Source organism: Aristolochia californica, unplaced genomic scaffold, assembly GCF_029961685.1.
Source record: "Aristolochia californica isolate CCGP_79_NKW_82.1479 unplaced genomic scaffold, dmAriCali1.0.hap1 SCAF_4, whole genome shotgun sequence".
Classification (NCBI taxonomy): Eukaryota; Viridiplantae; Streptophyta; class Magnoliopsida; order Piperales; family Aristolochiaceae; genus Aristolochia; species Aristolochia californica.
This window is the reverse complement of record NW_027182103.1, coordinates 46,105,134-46,131,932: the sequence shown is the minus strand read 5'-3', so window position 1 is coordinate 46,131,932 and position 26,799 is coordinate 46,105,134. Positions and strand designations below refer to the sequence as shown.

General features: G+C 38.8%; 3 protein-coding genes across 3 annotated transcripts; 2 read left to right on the top strand and 1 right to left on the bottom strand.

Annotated features, from left to right (window-relative positions):
• The first annotated feature begins 1,356 nt into the window (after positions 1-1,356).
• On the top strand, positions 1,357-3,652 carry LOC137962700 (probable indole-3-pyruvate monooxygenase YUCCA5). Its single transcript, XM_068809716.1, has 3 exons — positions 1,357-2,224; positions 2,497-2,868; positions 3,276-3,652. Exons 1-3 carry the CDS (start codon positions 1,550-1,552, stop codon positions 3,501-3,503), a joined length of 1,275 nt encoding a protein of 424 aa, XP_068665817.1. The 5' UTR covers positions 1,357-1,549; the 3' UTR covers positions 3,504-3,652.
• Positions 3,653-10,954: 7,302 nt separating this feature from the next.
• Positions 10,955-13,431, bottom strand: LOC137963956 (pentatricopeptide repeat-containing protein At3g12770-like). Its single transcript, XM_068811186.1, has 2 exons — positions 11,297-13,431; positions 10,955-11,005 (listed from the first exon to the last, which is right to left on the bottom strand). Exon 1 carries the CDS (start codon positions 13,355-13,357, stop codon positions 11,471-11,473), a length of 1,887 nt encoding a protein of 628 aa, XP_068667287.1. The 5' UTR covers positions 13,358-13,431; the 3' UTR covers positions 10,955-11,005; positions 11,297-11,470.
• Positions 13,432-14,606: 1,175 nt separating this feature from the next.
• LOC137962264 (NADH dehydrogenase [ubiquinone] 1 alpha subcomplex subunit 9, mitochondrial-like) lies at positions 14,607-25,698 on the top strand. The gene is made up of 12 exons (XM_068809031.1): positions 14,607-14,771; positions 15,484-15,580; positions 15,665-15,729; positions 15,910-15,995; positions 16,111-16,195; positions 16,282-16,352; positions 21,872-22,003; positions 23,816-23,931; positions 24,084-24,207; positions 24,314-24,382; positions 25,062-25,182; positions 25,279-25,698. Exons 1-12 carry the CDS (start codon positions 14,681-14,683, stop codon positions 25,413-25,415), a joined length of 1,194 nt encoding a protein of 397 aa, XP_068665132.1. The 5' UTR covers positions 14,607-14,680; the 3' UTR covers positions 25,416-25,698.
• Positions 25,699-26,799: the final 1,101 nt, after the last annotated feature.

Sequence of the window (26,799 nt, the reverse complement as noted above, 5' to 3'; positions counted from 1 at the left end):
TCACCCTCCCTCACTCTTTAAATAAATCCCGTTACTTTCTCCGATCTCTCATATCCTTCCTAGAACCCAGACGACGGTCCATTCGAATCGACATCGGATTGTCTTGCCACCGAAAGCCTGTTTCGAAATCACTCAAATAGTTAAAATCTGAGTGTAGAGAGAAGGACGTAGTTGCTGAGCTTTCAGTGAACTGTTCAGTGGTTCTAAATTTAAAGTCGGAGAGGAGTTTCGAAGAACACATGGCAGGCGGAGGGAGTCGGCGAGGCAATGAACGAGAGGGACCCAGAATGCGGCTTGCAGCAGTCGCCTTCGGTGGTGGTCCGACCATGAACCCGAAATGGAGCGCAGATGAGCCGAGTTGAAACAACTACTGTACCACGTGGGTGAGCAGGGAGGAGGGGGTCCTAGTCAGCAAGGTCCCGTCCCACATGGCACTTGTCGAAGAGATATTTCAAAATCAGGCCGTCCCCCGTCTCTTTTGACTTTCGAGTCAAGAAAATAGAAATTTCAAGGACACTAATCCAACTTTAATGTTTTCCAAGAATTGAAATTCAATACCAGATAAAACAATTTCAGAGTTAGTAGGTCTAGAATTACTATGAAATTTTTTTTTCGGAAGTTCTAAATTTTCTAAGTAGCTCTGGAATTCAAATTCAATTCTCTAAGAATTGAAACGGAATTCCAAAAATGGAAAGAAAATGGGAAAAGTTAAATCTAATCCTCCTCAGTCGATTTATAATAATAAATAATTTTAAATAATTAAAATTATATTATTTAAATATATGAACTTAAATTATTTAAATACATATTATTTTAAATTTGATCAAATTATATTTGTCTGCTATTGTGAATTACATGAGATGGAGAAAAGAGCCTAAAATTTGCTGTCCTTTATATTTTCATTTTTCTCCCTCTTCTATCTCTTTCTCGACAGCCAAATGCAGCCGAAGGATTCATTTTCCCTCGTAAACACCATAGCATCCACCTGAATCGTTGAATGGTCAAAGAATTTAGATGGGAAGTAATTTTTAGAATGCGGGCAAACATTGAAACCCATGTAATTCAATCCACGTCGATCACTCGTTCATAATATTGAATCCGAGTTCTACTTGGGATTTTATCAGAGCCCAGTAAAACAGGGGGGGAAGAAGGAATTGGATGGATCGATTACTGCAGCTTCTTTTATGCTCAAGAGTTTCGTGAAACGAGATTCAGTGTAAAACGATACATTCAAGTGAGCCTGCAACTGGTTTCCATCTTCCAACGATATATTGAGAAGACCAACTTACTCACATGGACATCGCATACCTCTTCTCTCTCTCTCAACTTCTCTATTTATACCTCCATTCCCCTCCTCTTCTCATTCACAATCACACAAGCCATTGCCAGTTCTAATCTACTACTTCACCCAACGACTACTACAAGCGTTTCTCTCTGCCTTCCTTCCTTCCTTCTCGTACTACCACTCTTCTCTGCTTCCCTCCAATTCTTCTAGCTCAGCTGTTTCAATTTACGTACACCCACTTACTTCTCTCGTTATAAATTATCCATGGCTTTCGTCGCTGATAGGGAAGATTTTCACACTCGCAGGTGCGTGTGGGTGAACGGGCCGGTCATAGTGGGGGCCGGGCCGTCGGGGCTCGCCGTCGGGGCCTGCTTGAAAGAGCAGGGCGTCCCCTTTGTCCTCCTGGAGAGAGCCGACTGCATTGCCTCTCTGTGGCAGAAACGGACTTACGACCGTTTGAAGCTTCACCTCCCCAAACAGTTCTGCCAACTGCCTAAGATGCCCTTCCCAGAAGACTTCCCTGAGTACCCCTGCAAGAAGCAGTTCATTCAGTACCTGGACAACTACGCCGAACACTTTGAGCTTAACCCCAGATTCAACGAGTTCGTGCAGTCCGCCGAGTATGACGACACTTGCGGTCTCTGGCGGGTCAAGACCCTGAACACCAAGCCTGCATCCCCCGCCTCTCGGGCGCCTGAGGTCGTGTACATTTGCAGGTGGCTAGTGGTCGCCACCGGCGAGAATGCGGAGATGGTGGTGCCGGAGATCGAGGGGCTGTTCGAGTTTGGCGGGCAGGTCCAGCACGCCTGCGAGTACAAGTCCGGGGAGAATTTCAGAGGAAAGAAGGTGCTAGTAGTCGGGTGTGGCAATTCCGGCATGGAAGTCTGTCTTGATCTCTGCAACCACAATGCCTTCCCTTCCATGGTCGTTAGGAGCACGGTGAGTGATAGGTCGATTCTTTCGGCTTATAGAAATGACAGTTAAACAGACCCAGATGGAATTTGATGGGAATCTCTGTCTTTTTGACCGAAGTTCGACTTCTCGGTTTGATGCTTCGAGCGAACGAGCGCCAGCTCATGCTTGACCAACCGGAAAGGCCGAAACCTGGAAAGGAATTACAGAGCGCTTCCTTGATACACAATTTTTTTTTCTTCCCTCGATTTCTGTTTCCATTTCGATGTTACTGACGGAGGTCCTGATTCTAATTACAGGTTCATGTGCTACCAAGAGAAGTCTTTGGGAAATCTACCTTTGAAACAGCCGTTGTACTCATGAAATGGCTTCCTCTGTGGCTGGTCGACAAACTTCTCCTGATTTTGGCCTGGCTGGTGCTAGGGAAGATCGAAAAGTACGGCCTCAAACGTCCTTCCATGGGGCCTTTGCAGCTCAAAAACACCTTGGGAAAGACCCCTGTTCTGGACGTCGGTGCACTGCAAAAGATCAAATCAGGCGATATAAAAGTAGTGCCGGGAATAAAGAGGTTCTATCCAGGAAGAGTTGAGCTCGTTAACGGCGACAACCTTGACGTAGATTCAATCATTTTGGCTACAGGCTACCGCAGCAACGTCCCTTCATGGCTACAGGTGAGCTTACGTTCGAGTTTACTCTGTTTTATTATTATACTCCTGCTCTCGTTGATTTGATAGACTGAAAAAACAGTCTAGAAGACAAGAAGTAAAAAGGACATCAGATTTGGCTTAGAATTGGGTCGTAATGTCTTCATCTTCAGAGTTCAGAGATGAATTCCCTTCTCTCAAATAGTTTTCCAGGAACTGTAACAGGACCGCTACTATTTTTCCCAGAAAAGGGCTCCCCAGTAACAATAATAAAAAAGAAAAAGCAGTTGGGGTTTGATTAGTGATCCACTGGTCCTTGCTCTTTCTCTCCCTCAAAAAGGAAAAAAAAAAGGTTTTAATTTCTTCTATAATGCTTCACCAGGCAAATATAATAAGAAAATTTGGACTGAATCATCTCTGTTATCTCTGTACAGGAGAGTGACTTCTTCTCCAAAACAGGGGTTCCAAAGCAGCCATTCCCAAATAGCTGGAAAGGAAAAGCCGGTCTTTATGCAGTTGGGTTCACAAAGAGAGGGCTCTCTGGTGCTTCCCTGGATGCTGTAAGAATAGCACAAGACATTGGCAAAGTATGGAAAGAGGAAACAAGGAAGACAAAGAAGTTCAGTGCCTGTCACAGGAGATGCATCTCACAACAGTTCTAAAACTTCTTCTCTTCTTTTGGAGACGCCATTAAATGGTGACCAAATTGACCTGAATGTACAATAATCTGTAAAAAAAAGCACATAAACCAGCCCTCTCCGAGTAGCCCAAATTTTGTCAGAGAAATGGGCAATTTCTGTATAGAGGAAAGAGAGATTGTTACAGTTTCTTTTGAGAAATTTTGTAGCTTTTTGTACTATACAGTTCAACATCAGATCAAAAGGAAATATATCATTTTCATCTAATTGCTGCCCGATTGGTTGTTTTATGAAGGGACATCTACCTCTCTCCCACTCCACTTTAACTTTTCAAATGCGTTTTGAAAAAGCCACCTGATGGGACTCGCAAGCATTTTTACAGCGCAAAAGAATTCATTATACTGCAAATAATTGGGTCCCGCAGCTGCTTCCATCAAGTCCTCTCCCAGTTAAATAAAATAATCCATTCTGCAAAGAAAACAAGATAGCAGCTTCCATTAATCATTTGTCTTTAAAGAGCTTTCTTGTTTCATTATGTGACTGAGTTGTATCCACAGCTATAAAGCGACGAAGAATTTCTACCAAAACCTTTAACTAACCTCTCTGAAAGAAAACCTCTCCAGTCTCCATTCACCTCTAGATCTTTCTTCAGGTTAATGGGTAACCCAGAATAAGCTTGCATCATGCTGTAAAATGCAGGATGAAGAAGACGGATGCCCTTTCCATCAACTCTGTAAAGTACACGAAAAGTTTCACAGAAAGAGAAAAGGAAAGAACCCAACTTGACCTGCCTATTCGACTTTTACAAGGGGATCTTTCTTTCCCTCGTTGGTCGTTCGTTGCATGGGTTAAATTCCAGCAAAGATCACCTTACGATACACTTCATTTTCCCAAACTCTGATATGATCAGGCCCCAGATGGAATCTCCCCATTTCTTTGAAAGAAACTACAAGGTAGGAGTTCGTAGCAGTGCCAGAGCATAACCCATGTAAAATTTTAATGACGATCAATACGATAACATAAATACATACCGAATTGTGGCTTTCCCTTTCAAGAAGACCACTGAACATTATTTTTATGGGCCACGTTCACCTGTATCTTTGCCGCCACCAAATTAGCACATTCAAGGGGACCTGCAAGGGAATCAGTATATTGGTTTTCTGACCTCCTTCCCATAGTTCTGCGCCTGCACCAACCTGGTATTAGTACTATCCCAGCTTCAGCCATGGTTGGAACTTGGTCGAAATTCCAATTCGACACCCACTGTAAATGAGAAAAACTGGAGCTTCTGCTGGAAAGCGTTGATCCTTGCAACCGGCGAGGTTGAAGGGAGTCGTCACAGATTGAGGGAAACAGTAGAAAACCACATGGGGGATGGTCGCCTCCTTTCACTGTCCACCACAATTGCCTTCGCGCCCATGCCTTCTCTTTAAGTCGGGCATTCAAACAAACATGTAGAGGTCGAGTCTGTACTCATATCGTGGAGCCCACAATGTGGTCTGTACGATTTGCTTGCACATGTGCCACGTGGATGGTCGGGCAGTTGTTAATCTCTGACTTCTCTTGGTGCCTAGAGAGCAAATGGCTCAGACCTGCTTCTGCTCCTTGTTCTTCTTGCAGTCCCACCCTATACTGAACCCACCTTTGTGTTCGACGAAAAGCTTCTTAGGAAACCATCCGACTAGGAGATCAGTTTAACTGAATGTGGTTGTAACGCATGGACGTAGTAATGAAGTTGCAGTTATTGTAATGAATCTGCTAGTTCAAGAAACTGGAAACTTAACATGTCTTGGATGCAGATGAAGAACGTTCTGAAACAGATTTCTGGAGCCTTCGAGCTCTCTTTGCTAACATCTTCAATCTCTTGTTGTAAGTAACGACGAAGTCTCTGTTCCTCTCGCTCTCTGATGTCGTCTTCTCATACTAAGATGGGATATGAATAAGAGTGGTCCTCCACCTCCAACCACTACCTCAACCATTGCGCTTGATAAAGCCTGATACCTGTTTCTCCTCCTGTAAAATCAAAATGAATGCAGATTAAAAATTTGACAAAAGGGTCATGCGATATCCTTCTCTTACTGGTAAGATCACTCCGGTTGTATCATTTCATTAATGAATTGGAGTTTCTTTCTAAATTAAAAAGGAATCACGGGTCTTGCATAAACATGTTAAGTAGAAAATTTATCGAACATAATGTCTGCACTCTGGAGTCTGGATTTCTATTTCAGGCCCTGTTTAGATGTCAACCTAACCCACATGCTTACCAGTCAGGACAGAGTTCAGACATATTTCTAGCGTTTTAAGATGGAATATTACCATGTCTCAACTTCTGGTAACTGAAGCAATGACAAGATTCCCCGTTATCTTTGAAGAGATCGTTGTTAGCTCCCTCCTATATTCCCTGAATCTGATGTAAACCTGTTTTTTAAAACTTGTGAAACGATTCCTCTCTCTCTCTCTCTCTCTCTCTCTCTCTCTCTCTCTCTCTCTGTCTCCCTGCGAAGACAACTGTATTGTTTTCCCCAGAACAGTCGTCTGGAAGCAAGATAGGTGGATGGCACATTGCTAACTCCATCATTTCTCGCATAGAAATCTAATCTAATGGATATGAGCATCTTCGAATGACGGAAACTACATGGTTTCTCTCGATCGACTTGAGCTCCCGAATTAACTGTTAACAATCAAAAAGTTTAGGTTATCTGAATTCGTGTTCTTGTTTTCCAAGAACTGGTTAGTATTCCTGTTTAACAACAAACCCATACGACTCTCAGACGTTCCAACTTCGACCAGTCGATCGAGTGTTCTCAATTGACCACCACGTAAAGACGTAAATCTTTGCGTAACCTCCAACATGCAGGAGGACCCACCCAGCACGCTATGTAAGACTTTCGCATCACCTCTCCTTGCTCAAAATCAATGTCAACAGTGAAAAGAACTGCACCTATATCCTGCTGGAGCAAATAAATGGTCAGTCGATCGACCATGCGAGTCCAAACCAGACCAAACCAAACCAAAGCCTAAGCCAGCGAGTGTTTCGCTCATTAAACAAGCCGGAAGGGAAGTGCCCAAAGTGGATGCAGTGAAGCTCATGATCAAGGAAGAGGAAGAAGAAAGAAACCTGCATGGGGGAAGATTTAGGTTAAATGCATAATGTGCAGTGATCCAAGCAGGACGAAAGTGACGAGTTGGACCTATCTGTGTTCGTGGGCCACCTCATCACGAGCCGTATCGGAGCTATTATGGGTACATGATTACTATCGACGGTGACGGCGACGGCGACGGTGTGGACGTTCCGATTGGCCGGGACTGGGGCTGCCGATGCCAGATGGAAGCAAGGGGAATGTGTATTATAGGATGGTGCAATGGTGGGAGAGCGATGGAGGGTGGAGTGGACCTTTTGCCAACCAGATTTTATTTCCAACTTGTTCGTATCAATGTGTAGTCAATTTAGGAATACGTGGAGGAGGACCAATCATAGGCCGGTCCGGAAGTTCCTGACAGGTTCAAATAGAGGGACATTTGTTCCCATCCACCCAGCCCCTTCATCCGAAGTCCCAAAGGTGGTGATCAATTAAAAGAAATTTTGATTATTATCTTATTTTTCAATTAAACTAAAAAATTTAATTAGGGCTTTTAATGACCCTTTTCTTTATTTTTTATTTAATATTTATTTTTATTTTTTAATTATGTAAAATCAACTACTTGGAAATAAATAATGGAGAAGAGTATTATTGATATAAAACTTAGGGTTAATGAAGTGAAGATATGATTGAATGTGGTTGGCATGGAGTCTATTTCATGGCCCAAGTTAGGTATCAAGTCATGGATACGGCAAAAGTGCAATAGTTGACATCCAAATTGACATGAGAAGTTGAGTTTTGAGAGTAGGGGTTTGGATATATGGCCTACAAATCCGATAAGTATCTGCACATCAGCCAATATGTATTAATTATAATCAAGACAATGGTACTTTAGGTACATCTAGTTGGGTGGATCATACATCAAAAATGTATAAAATTAAGTTAAAAAAAAAAAAAAGCATATAGCATCCAATCCAATGTAGTCATAGTAAATGTCTAACCACCCACCAAACCACTCCTAGTGTTTCAACTTTAGACTTAAATGAAATGATACCATTTTGGTCCAGCCTAAGGTTGAACCTGGTCTAACCTTTTACACTTAAAATTAGACAGCTTAGCCACCACTTTGATGACTAATTCGGTTTTAAAAACATTGGTTGTGACATTGCATTTTTCCTTCATAATGAGATCCCAAAAGAAAATAAGATGTAGGACAAGCTTTGACCCCCTTCCTCTCCTCCTTTTTCGCTGGCAAAGAAGAGACCACCGTCTTAAGGGAGCTTCGACCTAAGACATTGGATGGTACAAGTTGAATGGTATGTTTTTTCCCAAACTTAATTTGGTCCAAGTGGTCTTTGGCAAGCACCTATCAATATCGTGTGTCGTATCGGGCCATGTCAATCCCGACATGATATGCCTGAAATGCGAATTGCAATATGTACCAGATGGTATTGAGTCATTTCAAGCATATTGTGTCACTTTAGCACCCTTATAATCTAACACATATTATCCTAAACACGACATGTGTCGACAATACAATCATGGGCTTCGATGAAAATCAATAGTTACAAAAATGGGTTTATTCTAGCAAGGGATTGGGCCTCGTCCTACTGTTAAGGAATAATCTGGGTCCAAGAATTATCCCAAAATGATTATCTTAGAAAACTTCTTTCCTAAACAATAAACTCAAAATCTTTGTTTTCACTAATCCATGTGAGATTATTCCTTAATACTCCCCTTCACATGTAGGCCCTCTATTACATGTGGATAATTTGGGTAAAGGCCTACATATGAATATCTGCTCGGATACCATATAACATTTCAATAACAATCTCTTTATTCACCACGATTTAGAAACCAATATTACATTGAGTATTTGCACATAAAAGTAGAAATAGAAATTTGCTATTTGTGAAACCCTGTGATCCGGTCATCTTGTGTCGGTTCCGGTCATGGAAGCCTGGTCTGCAGGCTTCTATTACGGCGGCATATCGTTCACACCTACCACCCCAAGAGGTGGACTCATCATTCATGCCAAGAGTTGAATCCTCTTTTTTGTATTAAAAAAAAGAGTTAAACTGGACCATACCTCGTTGATGAAGCTGAAATTCCAGTGGTCCTGAATGACGTACCTAGAGAGGAACTAGATTGGTCCAAAAGTGTAGAGGAGAGCGTCTGTGAGGCTGTGCGTTTGGTTTACAAGGAAGACCTGAAGTTGGTGAGCTTGTGAAGACGGTGGAAGCAGCTAGTCCCTCCATGTGAACTACTCATGGCCTGGAGAAGCATCCAATTTGGTCCTCTGCTCTATCGTTTCTAGCTACTTGTCACTGTGTATTTAATATCTTCCGTGGTCAAAGACTCTCTCTCACTCTTTCTCTCTCTTTTGTCATTGTCTCTGTTACTTTCTTTCATTCACAACCGTGTTTGCTTTTCAATTACCCTGAAAGGTTTATGCAGGGAACTTTTGATGATGGGAACACTGAAACCTCTTCTCAACTTACACTATTGGTTGCTTCTGCTGTAGCTTCACGCGGCTAGTTAAAACTTGAAACCTACATCAAGAATAATACCTTTTCAAATCAAAACTACAGAGTGGTACCAGAATAATGAAAGGTGATAGTTGGGCCTGAACTCTCTCTGAGCAACATCTGATGTCTAACGGAAAGAACTCGCGGTTAAGGTAAGGAAAGAGAAGTAGAAGTACACTGAAAGGATGTAGTTGTGCCTGGACTCTTTCTCTGTGCAACATCTGATGTTGAACAGGGAGAAATCATGGATAAGGTAAGGATTTGGGTATGGGTAACAGGCATTCAAAGTCTTGTATATCTATAAGATATTTCAGATTTTTAACAGGACAAGATGATACACCTCCTATGTAAAATAATTACACATCTCAGAAGGCTTGGATTAAAGGCTTGGAAAGATCAGATTTTCACAAATCACAGAAAACTGAAAGTGCTGATTCCTTAGACCATTGGTTCAGAAAATTGAAATTGGAGCTCATCACTCATGCATGAAATCACTCTAAACAGTACGACTGCAAATCCAAAGTAGATGCTACCTTGTGTGCAGTAAAATTAACCGCAAGATCCAATGCTCTATTCTCTGTAAGCTATTATGTGCCAAGTAGAACTCTAGTGACACCTTGCTGCAAACACAAATTACCTATAACAATGATGGTTCCTTCTGTCTGTAACCCATATTCTGCAGATCCAAGGTACTTGAACTCTCCTTCCTGAAAAAAGTATGCGAAAGATCCCAAACATTTACTTCCAAAAGATGCATGAGCATGTAAGGAAGGAAAATCAAAAGAAAATTATAAGAGATTAACTGCACAAGACAGGTAAAATCAGAAGAAAATTTTCAGAAATTAACTGCGCAAGACAGGTAAATGGAAGTCCCAGTTCTATGTCTTCTCCATGATTGCCTGCCCATAATGGATAAAACTTCAAAAGAAAAAAAAATGATAGAAAGTCAATGATCACAGGACTCAGTTTCACCTTTCTTATAATATGCAGCGTCTTTTAGGTTTTTTATCTTGCAAATAATGGTGCTTATGAGCATATACTACATAAAACAGTCACTAACATGTAAAGTTTTTAAAGTAAATAAATCATCTTGAAAGATATTGAAATAATCAAAAATCCTTGTCTACAAAATTAAGATATTTCACTCAGAAGTATGAGAATTGTCTCCTGCACAAAAGAACTTCATCTTGTAGCAATCACATAACCCTGCATTCTTAAGAGAACAGATCCATGTAACATTATTTTCTAAAATTATCTTCAATTTTTTTTATATTTCATTCATTTTCAAAGAAACTTTTCCTTGATTGAATTGATCAACAACCTTTATATGTGTTTATTAAAAAAAATCAAAAGTAGAATGTCCAGTCAAAGCCTCAATGCAACTTCAACTCAGATCTCATCACATATTATCTGTCCTTGAGTTTTTTAACTATTCAAACTGAATATCAGAAAAGTAATATACTAATAACAAGTTAATGTTAGTGAAGTATACCTTGAAAAGTCCATTTTCACATGGTGAAGCTAAATTACCAAATTCATGTTCCTTTAACCCTAGACATTCCAACCTAACATGCTCATCTTCTTATTAAGCAAAAGCCCCCTATATTGTCATAAAGATATGTCAGAGTTTCAGGAATCTAGTTTTAATTTGAAAGAAACACAAGCAGAATTCCTTACACACTCTGAGCATTTGGCAGCAACATCAACTGTTACAAAAACTAATCTCAAACAACTGGACTTATAGGTAGCAGCCAAATTTCAAACTAATGAAAAATTATAAGGGCCCGATTACAAAAAAAAAAAGCACAAACACTCACACAAAATGTCATAAATAAGCTCAAATTTAAGATTACAGAAATGACATGTCCCGGTTAAAAGCTTCATAGTGGTTCACAAACTAGATCTCCAAGAAGTGCAACTGCAAGTAATTAAATAGATAATCAGAAAAAAATATAAATCTTGGAGACCAGCAGACTTTTGGAATCAGAATTGTATACTATTTTGTGATCCAGCATTTCCATACAGCTGCTCAACATTGTTCTGGTCTAGTTGACAACTCGTGGAACCATCATGACAAAAAACGACTCTTAATATCAAATGGTTAATTTTGAAGAGCTACATAGTGAAATAAATAATTCAAACGGGCATCCTTCTTGCAGCATGTTTGATGATTGAAATGGAAACTTATGTGGAGGGAAAGCTCAAATACCAGAAAGAGAAATGCCACATCGGATCCTCAAATAAGATGTCAGCAAGACAAATATGATGGCGATTCCACTCGCTATCCATCAGATTGTATGGGCCTCATATTGGCTCTCATGATCGAGACCAGTCTTTATGGTAGATAAACCCATCATAGTAATCAAACCCAAAATTTCAAATTCTATGGCAAATATTCAAAATCTGGAACAGAAACTCCCTTCATCATCAACACAAGATTATCCAATGTGGCATAGATTGGCTCCAAGCAAGGGTGTGACTTGTCAGCAACGTAAAAGGAATGAACCTTTCCATTAAAATTAATCCAACTACATCCTGGAAGCTTCCTCAGACCTCTCACCTTCATCTGCGACCTAGTTTTTGCCACAACATCCCATCTCCCAGAAGAAGCATGTGTGTTTGAGAGTGATATATAATTTGATGGATTTTCAGGTTCTAACTCCAGGAGAGACTTATAAGCCAAATCTTGCATGTCAAGGTTTCCATGAATAACAGAAGCATTCAGTAATGCTCCCCAAACACTGGGACCAGGGTTCACAGGCATCGTATAAATGAAATCTAGAGCATGTTCAAGCCGACCAGTGTGACCCAAGATGTTAACCATACATGAACATATCTCCACTGTGGGCACAATTCCATAATCAGCTACCAACAGATTGTATATCTCCATACTTTTGTCAACCAAGCCACCTCGGCAACAAGCAGAAAGAACCCCCACAGATGTTATATAATCTGGATGCATTCCTAGCTCGCACATTTTATAAAATAATAGGATAGCTTCTTCAGGCTTGCCATGTAGTCCATAACCAGCAATCATTGAACTCCAAGAAATGACATCTTTAATGCATGAATCATCATCAAAGGTATACCTTGCACATTTCAGGCTCCCACACTTGCAATACATATCAATTAAAGCATTTCTAAGTGAAACATCATAAATGAAATGTGATCTAATAGCAAAAGCATGAATTTCTCTCCCTTGGATCAAATTGGCAAGTGTCACACAAGCAGGAAGAACAGTAATTAGACATACCCTGTTGGGCATTATGCCGTCTCTTACTTGCATTTTGCGGAAAAGAGTTAGAGCCTCTGCAAAATTGGTATTTTGTATGTAACCTGCAATCATGACAGTCCACAAGATAATATTTTTGTACTTCAACAGGTCAAAAACATGTCTCGCCAAAAATATGTTATGACTCTTCGCATACATATTCACCAAACAACTTCCAACGTGGAGATCAGAACCATAAATCAAATCATTTTTTATAATAAAACCGTGTAATTCTCTTCCACGAATCCCATTCTTATTAGTGCATATCGGAAGAACAGAGGCAACTGTATGGGCATCTGGTTTGACCCCGTAGTCACACATCTGCTTAACAAGATTGTATGCCTTCTGACTCGATAAAGAATCCCCTCTGTCTGCATACTCAGAAATTAGAACGTTCCAAGAACCTACAGTCTTATGCGTCATTTCTTCAAATAAACTATGAGCATCACAAAGTTTGTTACATTTACAATACATTGCGACTACAGAGTTCAACACAACTGTGTCAGACCCAAATCCTGTTTTTATGATTATGCAATGAATGCTTTTCCCAGACTCCAAACTGCCGATCTCGGCAGCTACTTTGGAAACAGTGGCAAAAGTATAATTATCGGAAATTCCTTCTCGATGCATTTGACCGAAAAGTGTCAAGGGTTCTTCGAAAATATGATTTTTAGCGTACCCACTAACCAAGGAGTTCCAAACGAACACGTTCTTTCGGGGTATCGTGCTGAAGACAGTCTGAGCTTCAAAGGGGAACCTGCAAGTTGAGTAGGCATAGATAAGCTTCGTCCCGCAGAAAGTGTCGTGTTGGAGTCCCAGAGAAAATATTACAGCATGAGATTGACGGACAAATCGAAGAGATTGGAATTCGGTGGCAAGTTGAAGGAGGTGGATGACATGGACTGAAGGTCGGCTTACAGCGGCGGAAGTGCAGTAACGAGATAAAGTGTTTCTGATAGTCTTCAACGGTGAGTAGATGCCAACGTAAGAAGCCAACATGAATCCAATAAACGAGGGGAGCAGCGCTGCAAAGAATTGGCTTTCGGAGATGCCAGGCTATTCGGTGGAAGGACGATCACCCAATCTTGGAGGGAACAGAACCAGTTCGAGCAACGTCATCGTTTTTTTTAAGTTTGAACCTTGAACTCATTCCAGGAGCGCGACTCTTCCCACGAAACCAACGTGTACGTTCCTAACATGACTGCGAATTGATCAAATTCAGTCGCAAATTCCAAATTTCTCTGTTGATTAAATAAATCAACAGATGAGCTTAAAATTCATCAAACCGATTTTATAAGGGTATTTTGTTTTTTACTGATATAAGTTAACTACCCGCAAAGAAATTATGCTCTCTCACTTCCCAAAAATGTTAGTGCATTTACCTAGACCCAAAAACGTTAGTGCATTAAAACGAGTGGAAGTGAATTCCTACTCTAAACTTAGTTCATTCACTATTACTTGTTCGCTCAATGCTCTTTGTGTCCAGTTTTTTTTTTCCTCTCTCTCGCCTCTCACTCTATGTTTCTCCCTGTTTTTCCTTCACTCTATTTGTTTATTTATTTATTTATTTATATATAATAATATAAATAATTTATATTTTTATTCATAAAATTAAAAAATAAATATCTTTGTTTATGTATTTAATTTTTATGGTTAATTAAACTAATAATTTCATTTTTTTAATTGTCTTAATAATTTATACTATATTATAATTTATCTTATGTTATTAATAAAATACTATTATATTAATTTATTATTTTTATTATTGTTATTATTATATTAAATTAGTGATTTAAGAGTGATAATTAAAATATTATTAAAGTAAGAATTTGATTAAGTATCTAGATATTATAAAAGTATATATTTTTGTTTAAATATTATATTATTTCATAATTAATTAGTGCACTGTTTAATTTTAACTCGTAATTATTGTATTAATTTATACTAAATAGTAATATATCTTAATTTATTAATGAAATATCTTATTTAATTAATTATTATATTAATATATTTTAATATTATATTAAATTACTCATTATAAAATTAACCATGTTTGTTTAGGTTTATTATCTGAGTCAGAACCGAGTTGACGCTTTTTGACACTGATCTAACTCGGCCAATCATCCTGCTGTGCACGCTGGCACACTTCGCCCGCGGTGAACGGGAGCTCGCAAGATCCATAGGCCAACTGTGCTCACGGCCCACAATGGTAGGCAGATCCAGTGCAGCTCTCGGCTTCTTCCATTGTCTTCTCTTTCTTCTCTTTCTTCTCTTTCAGCTTGTTTTACATTGCCTAAGAGCATTGACAGAGCGGGGAGAAGAATGTTGCAGGCGTATCGCAGATGCCTCGTCAACCAGCGACTGAGCCCTCCATCATCGGTTTCTCCTCTGAAATCCATTTATTACTTTAGTGGTAATTTCGTCTTAGTGCTTTTCTCTCTTTTTTATTTTAGGGCTTAGTGATCGCGCATTCCGTCTACACAAACTTTTTGGCTGTCAGCTTCGTTGCCTGTTGGAGCTTTTATTATATGACTAATCTAGTCTCTGTAGTTCTTATCATTGTGCTTTTCCCTTGCTTCATGTCATGATTTTCATTTTCGTTTCCTTTTATAGTTTTCAATTTCGCATGTTTACTCTGGCAATTTCTGTTGTCATTTACCGCAAGTTATCTGATTTTTTTTGTTTTTGTTTTTGAAACTTGAAGAGTTTATTAAAACGAAAACGAACAGTTATATGATGTTTTCAGTTTATTTTCTGTTAAAAGTTGCATTTTTCTCTCAGTGTAGTTTATGTAACTTTATTCCTTCCGGGGGTTATTCTCTTGTAGTTAAAAATATTAACATTTTATTGTCTTCTCTAGTTGTTTGTGCTGCATTCCTGGTAGATTGGCTATTCCCTTTCTTTTGATCCTTTCCGACCGATTTTTTTTTTTTTTTTGTTAACAGAAAGTTTCTTCCGTGATTGTGGCTTTTTAGTTTGACTTCTATTGTAAATTTTTATGCTCTTGTCCTCCCCATACACAGTTTTAGGTATTTCTCTTTATAGTTCTCTTCATATGATTTATAAATTTCTGTTTCTGATTTATCTATCGACATCACAATTTCGCTGCTTTGTTTCTGAATCAGATTATCAAATTGATCATCCCCGGCATGGATCAACCCTCACCTCTAGGGGTGCAGGCTACATTGTTCGCAAAGGTACTGGTGGAAGATCTTCTGTCAGGTATACGTTTGACTACTGTATTTATTAAAGCAATATCCTATCTTTGATTTACTATCTAAAATGGAGTTTGGGGTCCTTTGACAGTGGAATTGTAGCAACAGTGTTTGGAGCTACTGGGTTTCTTGGCCGCTATGTTGTCCAACAGCTTGGTCAGTACGATGGAAATTAATTTCTGTGGTCATTCTCCACTATTTCTTCTTATTTGCTACTTCACTACATTTTTTTTTTCTTGCATATGCTATGTGATAGCGTTAATTGTTTTCTCATCTTATATGTCTGTGAACTATTACTACAGCCATGGACTTTAATCCAGTCTTTTGCGTGTCCAGCTAAAATGGGGTCCCAGGTGCTAGTTCCTTTTCGAGGTTCTGAAGATTCTCCCCGGCATCTCAAGTTAATGGGTGATCTGGGTCAGGTAAATAGTGATCATGCACTCCAATTCCATTTTGGGTGGCTGATGGACCTTGGTTTTTGTGATTACTCTGATTTCAGTTTTCTTCTCACCAAATTTGTACTATTTAACATGTCAGATTGTACCCATGAAATACAATCCTAGAGATGAAAATTCTGTGAAAGCAGTTTTGGCAAAGGCAAACGTTGTTATTAACCTCATAGGTCAGTAGTCTTTTATTTTATCTTTTTTTTTTGAATTCAGGATATTTTAGAATTTTGAAAATCAGTGATGTAGATTGTGTTAGCAGGAAGGGATTATGAGACAAGAAACTATAGCTTTGAGGAGGTTCATCATGCAATGGCTGAACAGATTGCAGTGGTAGGTTCCTGGTTTTATCTTTAAACATGAATGGATGAAACTATGTATTAATGTAGGGTCCTGTATTTCTGACTCCCAGGGCCTTTGGGTCGCTATTTCGTCTTCTTCTTCCCTTGATATCGAATGAAACTTTTTTCGACCCTAAAAAAAAAAAGTACTAATGTAGGTTGGAAACATGAAAACAAAGTGGCATATTAGGCAGAATCATCCCACAGCAGATGCTAGATACCCATTTGAAAGACCATAGTATGTAATCTAAGAAAATGATTTTTGAACTTCCAGAGTGCCAACCAATAGGGTTTTGCTACGTTATTTAAGTTCTCTTTTTTTTTTTTTGAAATTTTTTGACTTAAGTTTGCTTAGTGAGGCTCAATATACTGATTTTATTAAGAGGAATGTCTCTTAATTCTATGTTTTCTTCTTTCTCATTTCACAACATGATTTTTGTTGCTTTGGAAAAAGGTGATTTTTCGTTAACAATGAGATCTTTTTTTTTGAATTAGTTAACAATGATATCTTAACAATGAGAAAATTGATGATCTACCCCATCCTTTGCCAATTTGTCAGCGAGGCCATTTACTTACAACATTGCTTGCTAGAATAAATCTCAAAGAAAATTTTTAGTGCCTCCTAGGAGGCTTAAGGGACTTAATACACCAGCTAATAACTGCCTTGGAATCCCCCTCCTCCAGCTGCTTAGAAAAATGGTTGTGATAGAGCTTCAATCCCTGCAACACAACACTAACTTCTACTGAATTGCAATCAGATTGGCCTAAAGGCCCAAACAAAGAGAGGGCAATGTGTTCATCTGATCTTCTAAATACGCTAACGATGCTAGAAGCCCCAAGATTACCCCTGGAAAACTTGTCAAAATTAAGCTTGGTACAGCCCTGTTGGAGGGGATACCATGTAGCAACTTGAAACTTTGATGGAGTCATCATCTTGGCTACTAGACACCAATTGCTTCTGATACAAAAGTATTTTATGTGTTTGACATTTTTCAAAAATTCTAAAAATTCTAAATTTTAAAATCTAATCATTTTTGCAGTCCTTTGTTTGTTTGTAATTGTCTTGCTCCATTTGTTTTCATAGATACATGTAAACTTAAGATTTTTCTCATCACATCTAGATCCGCTTTATTTTTTGAGTTACTAGGGCTTTGTGAGCCAAACCCTTCTATAACCCAGTGTTTTCTTTTTCTCTTTTTGATAGGACACAACCCAATGTTTTAAACATGTTTGTAAAGTTACTCCATAGCTAGGTGACATCTTGCTTTAGCTTTCAATCTTCATATCATCAGACCAACGGGAAGAAGTTTTTTTTTTTCTTGAGATAACTTGGACTCATTTTTGCAAGAAAACGGGAACTTAGCAAATTCTAAATGCCATACATGTCATATTTGACTCGTTACCTCCACATTATCAACAGTTAGCATTAGGAAGTAGGTTTTTGTGAAATTTGCAAGAGAAAAGTGTTGACGAGATTAGGGTTTAGAGACTCCTCTCCCCTATTTGTAACTTAAATAATATCCAAAGAACAGTTATGTTCCTATAACACATAAACCCTAGGAATTTACTTCTACATGAAAATACTTTCTTATACAATAAGAAAAACTTAATTAACTCAAAATAACAACTTCTACAAACCTCTTTAACAGGAGCGTATATGTTCAGCTTGTCACAAAATATGTTTTGTAATTTCCCATTCTAAGCATAAGAACAAGAAAGAAATACAGAAATTGGTCACCTCACTTTGCAGCTTGTGAAGCTTTGTAACTTTTATGTGATCTTCGACTTTTTTGTAGTTTTAATTCTTGAGCTTGCACTTGTAGGATGGTTCTGGGCTTAACTTCATCAGCACTCGTACTATTTTCTTTCCCCCCTGTCAAGCTAGGAAATACATACCAATGATTGTAGCGTGAACATTAGTGAAACTCTAGATGCTTTGACATTAAACTTCTTCCATTTTCCCTTGAATATCAGGCCACCTCAAGTTGTCCCAGCGGACAATACAGACAAAAAAATGCTAGTAAAGACAAGGACTCTCACAACCCTGGCAGGAGGGTATGGCACAGAAAAGGTGGAAATATATGGAACAGACTACCTAATGGCGGCGAAAAACCACCAACTTTTATGGGTAGCAGAAGAAATTTGCCACAATACATCTTGAAGGACAAAATTACTCCATATACCCCACAATAATAAACCAAACGAAGCTCATGTGAAGGGATTGACACATTCAATTCCAGATACAGTTTGAACCACACAAAGTATTTGGAAGTCCAAAGAAAAATAAAGAGTTTCATCTCAAAACATGAAGGAATTAATTGTACTAAATTATAGAGAGTCATCTTCCTAATTTAAGATGGAATGTGACAATGAGTAGAAAAGCTTACGGGAGGATCCTACTAACAGAAGTGCTTAAAATATGATTAACTCGAAGTGCATAACAATATGAGACCGCCAGAGTGAACTACCAAAATCACCATGAAAACCATTCATAAACATTGATCAAATAATTTTACAAAAAAAAATTGTCCATCAATTTAGACCACAAACTCAACCTAGAGTTTATCAGCAAATCAATCAAATTGGGCTAGTAAAATAAGACTAGTAAATCTGACCAGAAATTTAACTACACGTAAACACTAAAGTTGATTAATGAGAGAAGAACAACCTAGTGCTGAAAGAGTGGACTAAGGCTTTGGACATGGGCACAAAGTGCAGTTGCACAAGGGAAGAGCTCAAGAACCCAATCGTCCTTAACAATGGAGGCTGCACCAGAATTCTGATGCATAGGTGCAGGTTTCTCTTGTGAAATGCTATAGGAGAAGCCCAAAAGTTTCTCCTTTTGTCCTCATCCCAGCAGCCACACTATAAAAACTGGGCCTTCAAGAAAAAAAAAAAAAGAAGAGCACTATTTATGCCCAAACTCTGTTTTATCTTTAATACTGCCACTAGGTCATCAACATAAAGATAACAATTTTCCGGCTGTCACCAATAAGAGATGTTTTTTCCCCTAGGGGAATAATACCTCTTCTCCAACATAATCCTTGGGAACTCCTGCATAGATATCCCACCACGTGGATGAGTTATTATGACTGAATCATCTTCACTAGCACTAGCTACAAATCCAATCCGTTTGATAGCATCCTGCTGAAAACTCATCACACAACAGCCAATCCAAATAAGAGGAGCCCACAAGAACTCCAATTGTGAGAATCCACTGTATGGTTGCCTGTTGGATAAGATTTTTGAGACAACTGATTTGGAGTTTGATTTCTAGTTGGCACCGAATCCATCAACAAAACCAACAGAGGCATGCAAAAGCTAGCACAACTGACTATGTGATATATATAGGGGATGAGTGTGAAAGAAATATATGAGGGGGGGGGGGGGGGGGGGGGTTGTGGAGTGGGGACTGAGAGGCAGCTTTGGACAATTGTTTTTGATCAGTATGACGGGACCGCCTTCATCAAGTCTGACTTTGATGCAGTGACAGTTGAATTCTTGACCTTCTTTGCTATATCATAGTAGTATCTTTCGCTTAAAAAATCTTCTACTTCAACATTGGCATCGATAAGGAACAAAGGAATGATGCAGTGCAGACTCAATTGTCAGAGGCAGACAAGCTTCTCAAATCATAGGAGGAGGTTGCACGGGAACAAAGCTTGCTGGTTGGGGGAGAAGAAAACTATTTTACTAAAAAACTAATTTACAAACAATAACATCTCATATAAAGATTAAGAAAAGAACATGATCTCTGTTAGTTGACCAGGTCAACGCATAGACCCTAAACGACATGCTCGAATACTATATGGGATTTGCCAGAGAAAAGTGTTGGAGAGACTAGGGTTTAGATGTCAGAGTTAGGTGGTTCCGGTCCACCTGGGTTAGGTACTTGGCTTTCCGCACTTAACAGACTGGTCTTTTGGGTTGTATTGGCTAGGCGTTTGACATGATATTAGAACTGGGCACCACGTTCCACATTCGAATCCCAGCAGAAGCGGTAGGGAACGGGAGCGGTAGGTGTCAGAGCTACGTGGTTCCGGTCCATCTGGGTTAGGTTTTGTCCACCCCTGGTCCACCTGGGTTAGGTACTTGGTTTTCTGCACTTAACAGACCGGTCTTTTGGGCTGTATTGGCTAGGCGTTTGACATTAGAGACCACCATCCCCTATTTATAGTTAAACAATATTCAAAACCTTGCAAACCCTAAACCCTAAGAATCTACTTTCTAGATGAAATTAGTTTTCTAGAATATAAGGAAAACTAATTGACTTAAAATGACAACTTCTAACAGTTTTTTTCTTCCGGAAACCATGTTTAATTGCAAAAACAGTTTTCTTGTTGGGGAGGAATGATCAGAAAATATACCAGAAACAGACTTGTTTTGTTTAACCTCAGGAACCAGGCCAGTAGGTCGGTTTGTAGTATGAAGTTTGGGAATAGACATCTTGGGATACTAGCAAAGGTGGGAAGCCACTTTATTGTGGTGGGTCATAAAGGCAGATAACTTTGTACAGATGAGACGGGTTAAAAACAATGAAAATATTGATCTAGCAGTATATAGCCTCATATGTTAACCCATGCAAGATGTTGTTGCTTCTGTTGAAACACCAATATTCTGGCAACAAAATTTGAAGTATCTCTGTGTCCTGATAGGGGCTTTAGGTTTGACAAACTTCAACCTTTCCTTGCACAATTTTTGGTTTGCTTGCAAAGACTTAAAAGAGTGACTGACAGAAGGACATTTTGACTTTGTTAGAGAGATTTTCTTAATCTTTTGTATACTGAAATCCAACTTTGTTTAGAGAGGTAATGAGAATAAGACTACGGATACTATTTACAGTCGCCTCCATTTAAAAAGTCTCTGAACACTATTTAGAGTAATTTCTTGTGACCAAAAAACAAGTTCACCATAAACTTCGTGCAAGATATCATGTGTCTCTAGGCTATTGAAGATTAATTTTGCTATTCATTTATTATTGTATCACTTCAACGTGTCAGACAAAAGAAATTGAAATTTTGTGAAGCACACGTTAAAAGTTACTATAAATACCATTTAAAAAATACTATAAATAGGTTGCCATCTTATGTCTCTGTAACTTCTTGAAAGTAAATAGTATGTATGATTGATGCAGTAAGCACCTAAAATGTTTTTTATTATCTGCTCTGTATAGAAAACTCACCAAAGAACTTAAAAATATCTGCTCCCTTCTCTACTCAAATTCTTTATTTTACGAGATTTTTTCAGGTTATATTTGCATATTTTTTAGATTTGTTACTTTTACTTTGAACCCTATGATACTAGAACATGATTCAACTTATATTTTGTATGAACAACTTATCCAGGGACCTCGAGAATCCGTCAAATATCAAAGAACTTCTCTTTTCTGGTTTTTATTTTATGAATCCTGTGACAAAACTTTTTGATGGTGGAGAATAATACATTTGTTTGAAACCTCTGTTATTATTTGGATCATATGATAGTAAGTTTTCCTTTTTTCTCACATTTCAGCTAGCTAGAGAACATGGTGGAATTGAGAGACTTGTGCAATTATCTTGCTTGGGTGCTTCTTCTTCGTCTCCATCTAGAATGCTGAGAGCTAAGGCAGCTGGAGAAGAATCACTCTTAAGAGAATTTCCTGAGGTCAAGTCTTTTACTCGGTTGTTTATACTGGCATAGATAATTCTTAGAATACCATAAGTCAAGACCTTCTCATTCCCCATAATGGTGGAAAGAAATACTTATAGCGTGATTTCATGGGCAAGATCTGTTCATTTGTGGTATGGTAACTATTTTGAGAAAATAAAAGATTTAACTGTTAAAATTTTGTCTCATGGTCTGTTATCTGGCAGCTTGGAGGCAAGTTTGCTGGCTAATGATGGGGTAAGAAGAGTTTGTTCTGTTTCCCCCATTTGACTGATGCCTTCTTCTCTTGATCCTTTGATTTCCCCTTTATTCTTTTCCTTTTTATACATTTTTTGTATTCTGGCGTTTTCTCTCCCTTCTGTAAACCTTCTTTTTATAAGTGCATAAGTAACCTTTCTCACAATAAGAAAATTTATCTCAATGACCGAGGAGGAGTGTGTGTGTGTGTGGGGTGGGGGCGTAGCAGCAGCTTACGATTCTCTTCTTAGCATAGCAAGGATAAATAGATAGCAGTGGAGACTCTAGGGTGGAGCCATTCATACTTTAATTCAAACCTTGAGAGAGGGTAAGGGAAGATGGGGCTAATTTGGTCAATGACTGTTTATATACAGCTTAAGCCCATTTCAATGTGCCACAATGAGACATTTTTGTGGAAGTGGCACAGTTTTCTTGTTCTGCTCATCTCCAAAGCATTGGTCCGCACCAATATTTCCTTTTCCTCCCATGGAAGCTTTCAGTTGACCAAAGCTTCACTCTTTCTCAAGTGTGCCACAAAAAGGAGAAATCTTACTTGTGGCCAGCTTCAATGGAGAGGGTTAATAAAGCCTGGCTCTCTTGCACTCTTGTGGGGGTTGTTGTGGATCACCTCTTTCTGTACTCTTTGACATTTCTGCTTGGGGGTTCTTCGTGAAATATGTGCTTAATGGTACTTATGAGACACCTATTCTAAATTCCTTTGTCATGTTTCTTATTCCTGTGCCAAGGCAGTAAATCTCTTTTAGAAGTCCCCTCAAGTCACATATGTTGTGAAATTTGGAAAGGGAGACTAGTCTTCAAAAGTGAAGTGGCTGCAGTAATTGGTCAAATTATTAAGACTTTGCACTCCAATCTTCTTGGCCAATCTACTGAAGTAGCTTAAGATTTTAGCTAATGCCTTCTTCGAGAAAAATCAGAAATCCAGAATTCAGCTAGAAGTTTAAACATTGAGTCTCACCAATGGAATTCCTGCCTGTCATAAGTCAAAAGATGAAAAAGGAGTATCACTAATGCGAAATTTTGACAGAAGTGCAAAAACCTGGCAATAGGGGCTAGACTTAGCTTCACAAATTCATATAATCTTGGGTAATTAGGCATGGATTTTTCTCAATGTCTCTTCTTTTGCATCATTCTTCACTAATGGATGGTCATGGATGAATTACAGTGCAACACTTGACTGGAACCATTCTGAAAGGCATCATTTTCTGAGAAAGAGCTTATCGCAAACATTCAAGAAATGTGATGTTGAATTTGTTTTTTTATCAATTGTTATAAAATTTTCAAGACAAACAAGGATTTGCTATCCAAGCTAGGGTTCTGAAGGAATCAGTGTTCTTCTGGTTGAGGTTTAGCTTGGCTTGAGATCTTAAACTTTCATTTGACTAAGGCAAACTCAGTTAGTTTTGAGGGAAAAAAGTGGAAGCTACCATTTGATCATTTTCCCTCCTGAATATGCACGATTAGTTAGTAAAAAAGTGTTAAAGCATGGTGGCTTTAATGAAACTTGTACCTTCTGTGGCCAGCTGGATTGATTGTGTTAAGCTCCATTCACAGGCAACCATAATGAAACCTGCTGTCCTGATTGGTACTGAAGATAGGATATTGAATAGATGGGCACAGTTTGCAAAGAAATGGAGCTTTCTTCCACTCATTGGAGATGGATCTGCCAAGTATGTCCAGAAATTCTTTTCAGTCTGTTCTATTTTTTCTCGACTGTCAGTCTTTTCTCATTTGATGTGTTTTTACTTTGGTTGCTGTTTTTTGTGGTTTGCAGTCTTGACAAAACATCGAAAATAACTTCTGCTCTTTTTTTTTGTTCCAGAATTCAACCAGTATATGTTGTTGATGTGGCTGCTGCAGTAGTTGCTTCATTGAAGGATGGCGGAACTAGCAAGGGGAAGATTTATGAACTTGGTGGACCGGAGGTTTTTACAATACATGAACTGGTAATTTATTGGTCTTTTGCATTCATTTTTGAGTGATGGAAAATGGAAAGAAATCTGCTTATTATCTCAACAAGAGATCATTTTTCGTAGCGCTGGTATTATGCAGGCACAGCTAATGTATGACACTATCCGTGAATGGCCTCGTTATGTAAAGGTTCCTTTCCCCATTGCAAGGGTAAGTCTCTGCCCTTTAGTGCTTAGTCTGCAAGGTTACATTACTCTTCAGCAAGTTCAAATTGATATACAATCTGATTCTCTGGTCTGTTAGTTGATTACTGATATTTCTTCAGAGTAACTTTTGAGATGTGCCTGCTTTGATCTTCAGGTATTAATAGACGATTTTTGTAAAGATTCATCTCTATATTACTTCTTTGCTTTTGTCAAGCATTGATCTTCAAGTTGAAGTCTCTGAAGTAAAAAAGCTTGGTCTGTAAAATCTGCTTGAGTCCATCTTTTATATCTTAGACTGTGTAGAAGTTAATCTTCACTACATTTTTTTTTTAGTGGTGAGTGTTATTGGTTAAAGCTATAATAAGAAATACAAGGAAAGGTCGAAAAAGGTTGTGCATCATGCATAGATTTCAAAAGCAAGAATATCTGTATACAGGAAAGAGAGTTAGGTTCTAAGTTTGGTATAGAGCTTCTCGTCTGTCACTTGTTTTCTTTTATTTACGTAAATGCATTCTTCTGATTTATACGCTGCCTTGAACTATAAGTGATATCTAATTTCCTGGCTATTGAAGATCCAACAATCTGTTGTCAAAATAGGCAAAAGGAAACTAGAAGAAAGAAAATCAAAATGTTCTATAATGATCGTTGGCATCAGTGCTAACAGTTTAATCATGGTCTTGCAGGCACTGGCGTCTCCTCGAGAGTTCTTACTAAATAAAGTTCCTGTTCCTCTACCCTCACCTCAGATATTCAATTTGGATGAGATCAATGCTCTCACTGTAGATACACTTGTGTCTCCAAATGGTTTGTGCTTGGGTTCCCTGAGTTGGTGAAGATTTCCGTTCATGATGCTTTGAGAAGTATAATTATTTGATACATCTCTTGTTTTCTGTGTTGTAGCTCTAACATTTGATGACCTGGGAGTAGTGCCTCATAAACTGAAGGGTTATCCAGTTGAGTTTCTCATGTCATACCGCAAGGGTGGACCAGGATATGGCACTACAATTAGTGAAAAAGTAACTGGAACTGAAATTTAACCCCAAAAATAGCCTTCTTCGATTTGGAGCTAAAAAACTGATCCAGAAGAGTGAGATGTTCACCATTCAGAACTGTAAAGGGTGGGGCATTTTGAACTGTCTGATAATCTTTGAAGAAAGGGAAGGTAGATGTTTTATACTTTTTGTCAGGAATGTTAATTTTTATTTTTATTTTTGTCAGTTTAAAGAGATGATGATAATCATGTTTTGGTACAGCAATAAGGAATTCGGCTGGGACTCTTCCTTGAGCAATAAAAAGAAACAAGATTTCATTTGCTTTCTTCATAGATTGGATGGATGCTTCTGCTTGATTTAACAGCTAACCATGACTTTCTGATCAGTTTATTGGGATTGGAATTTATCGGTCTGCATATCTTGTTTGGGTTCCTTGTGCGTGAACTGCTAAAATCTTGATCAAAGGTGCAGTGGAGTAAGCTGCCGGTGACATTGGCAGTTGCTCCTGCTTAAAAGCAAGCATAACGAGTTGCTAAGCTGATACAACCTTTATGAGGGACTGAATCAGCGTAGTTTACGACAGGCCTCCAGCTCAAACCAGAACGCTCTGGCCTCTGTTTTATATGACATGCAGCTGTTACTTTCCGTAAACAGATCCATTCCTTTTTCGGTTCACTTCACTTTTCATTGACTATATTATAATAACCTTCGGCCGTCGCAGAACTTTTTGCTAATTGCCCTTCAGAAAGAAAAGATCTGCAAAGGACAAACAGATGGAGCTATCAGGTTGACAAGGTAGCGTCCTACAATCACGTTCCAAACCCTCCTTCTCTCTCCTCTTACTTCGTCTTTTCAAGTGTAAAGATTGTAAAAAGCAAATGTTGAATTGGAAGTCTCATCGCTTCCATTTCAAAAATCAGAAGCAGTGTCGCCTGTCTCCCTCCCCTCCCCTCAAAAGCTGCCGCTTTGCTAAGCAGACGAAATGATGAATCGTATCTTTTGCCCTTTCCCATCTGTTCACCGCTTGACAGCCTCGTCCTCTCCTGATCCCTTTTCTTATCCGCCTTCATTATTTAAATTCAAAATCTTATTCTGAAACTCTGATCGATCCTGCGTGATTTGAAACTTCTAAATTCCAATCATTCTCTTACAAACACTTTCCTTCTTCAGATTTTACAGGAACTTGCCATGACTGAAAATGATATGGACGAGTGGCCCCGAGATCAACCGCGTAAACGTTGCGTGTCACATCTTTACATCCAGCAAACGGCGCCGTGATTTAGTGAGGGCTACCAAACTTAGTAGTCCGAGGACTTCCTTCGGGGATTTGATTTCTTCACAGCTCGTAGTCAATGCGAACATTCACTCCGAAAGTAACGGAAGCCCTAACCCTAGTTAGACGCAGTCGGTCCAACTTTAAAGCGGTGCC

Coding starts and splice junctions, on each gene's coding strand:
- LOC137962700 (XM_068809716.1), top strand. CDS start 1,550: ATGGCTTTCGTCGCTGATAGGGAAGATTTTCACACTCGCAGGTGCGTG. Junction 2,225..2,496: donor CCATGGTCGTTAGGAGCACG/GTGAGTGATAGG, acceptor TTCTAATTACAG/GTTCATGTGCTACCAAGAGA. Junction 2,869..3,275: donor ACGTCCCTTCATGGCTACAG/GTGAGCTTACGT, acceptor ATCTCTGTACAG/GAGAGTGACTTCTTCTCCAA.
- LOC137963956 (XM_068811186.1), bottom strand. CDS start 13,357: ATGTTGGCTTCTTACGTTGGCATCTACTCACCGTTGAAGACTATCAGA.
- LOC137962264 (XM_068809031.1), top strand. CDS start 14,681: ATGTTGCAGGCGTATCGCAGATGCCTCGTCAACCAGCGACTGAGCCCT. Junction 24,208..24,313: donor TTTTTACAATACATGAACTG/GTAATTTATTGG, acceptor GGTATTATGCAG/GCACAGCTAATGTATGACAC. Junction 24,383..25,061: donor TTCCTTTCCCCATTGCAAGG/GTAAGTCTCTGC, acceptor ATGGTCTTGCAG/GCACTGGCGTCTCCTCGAGA.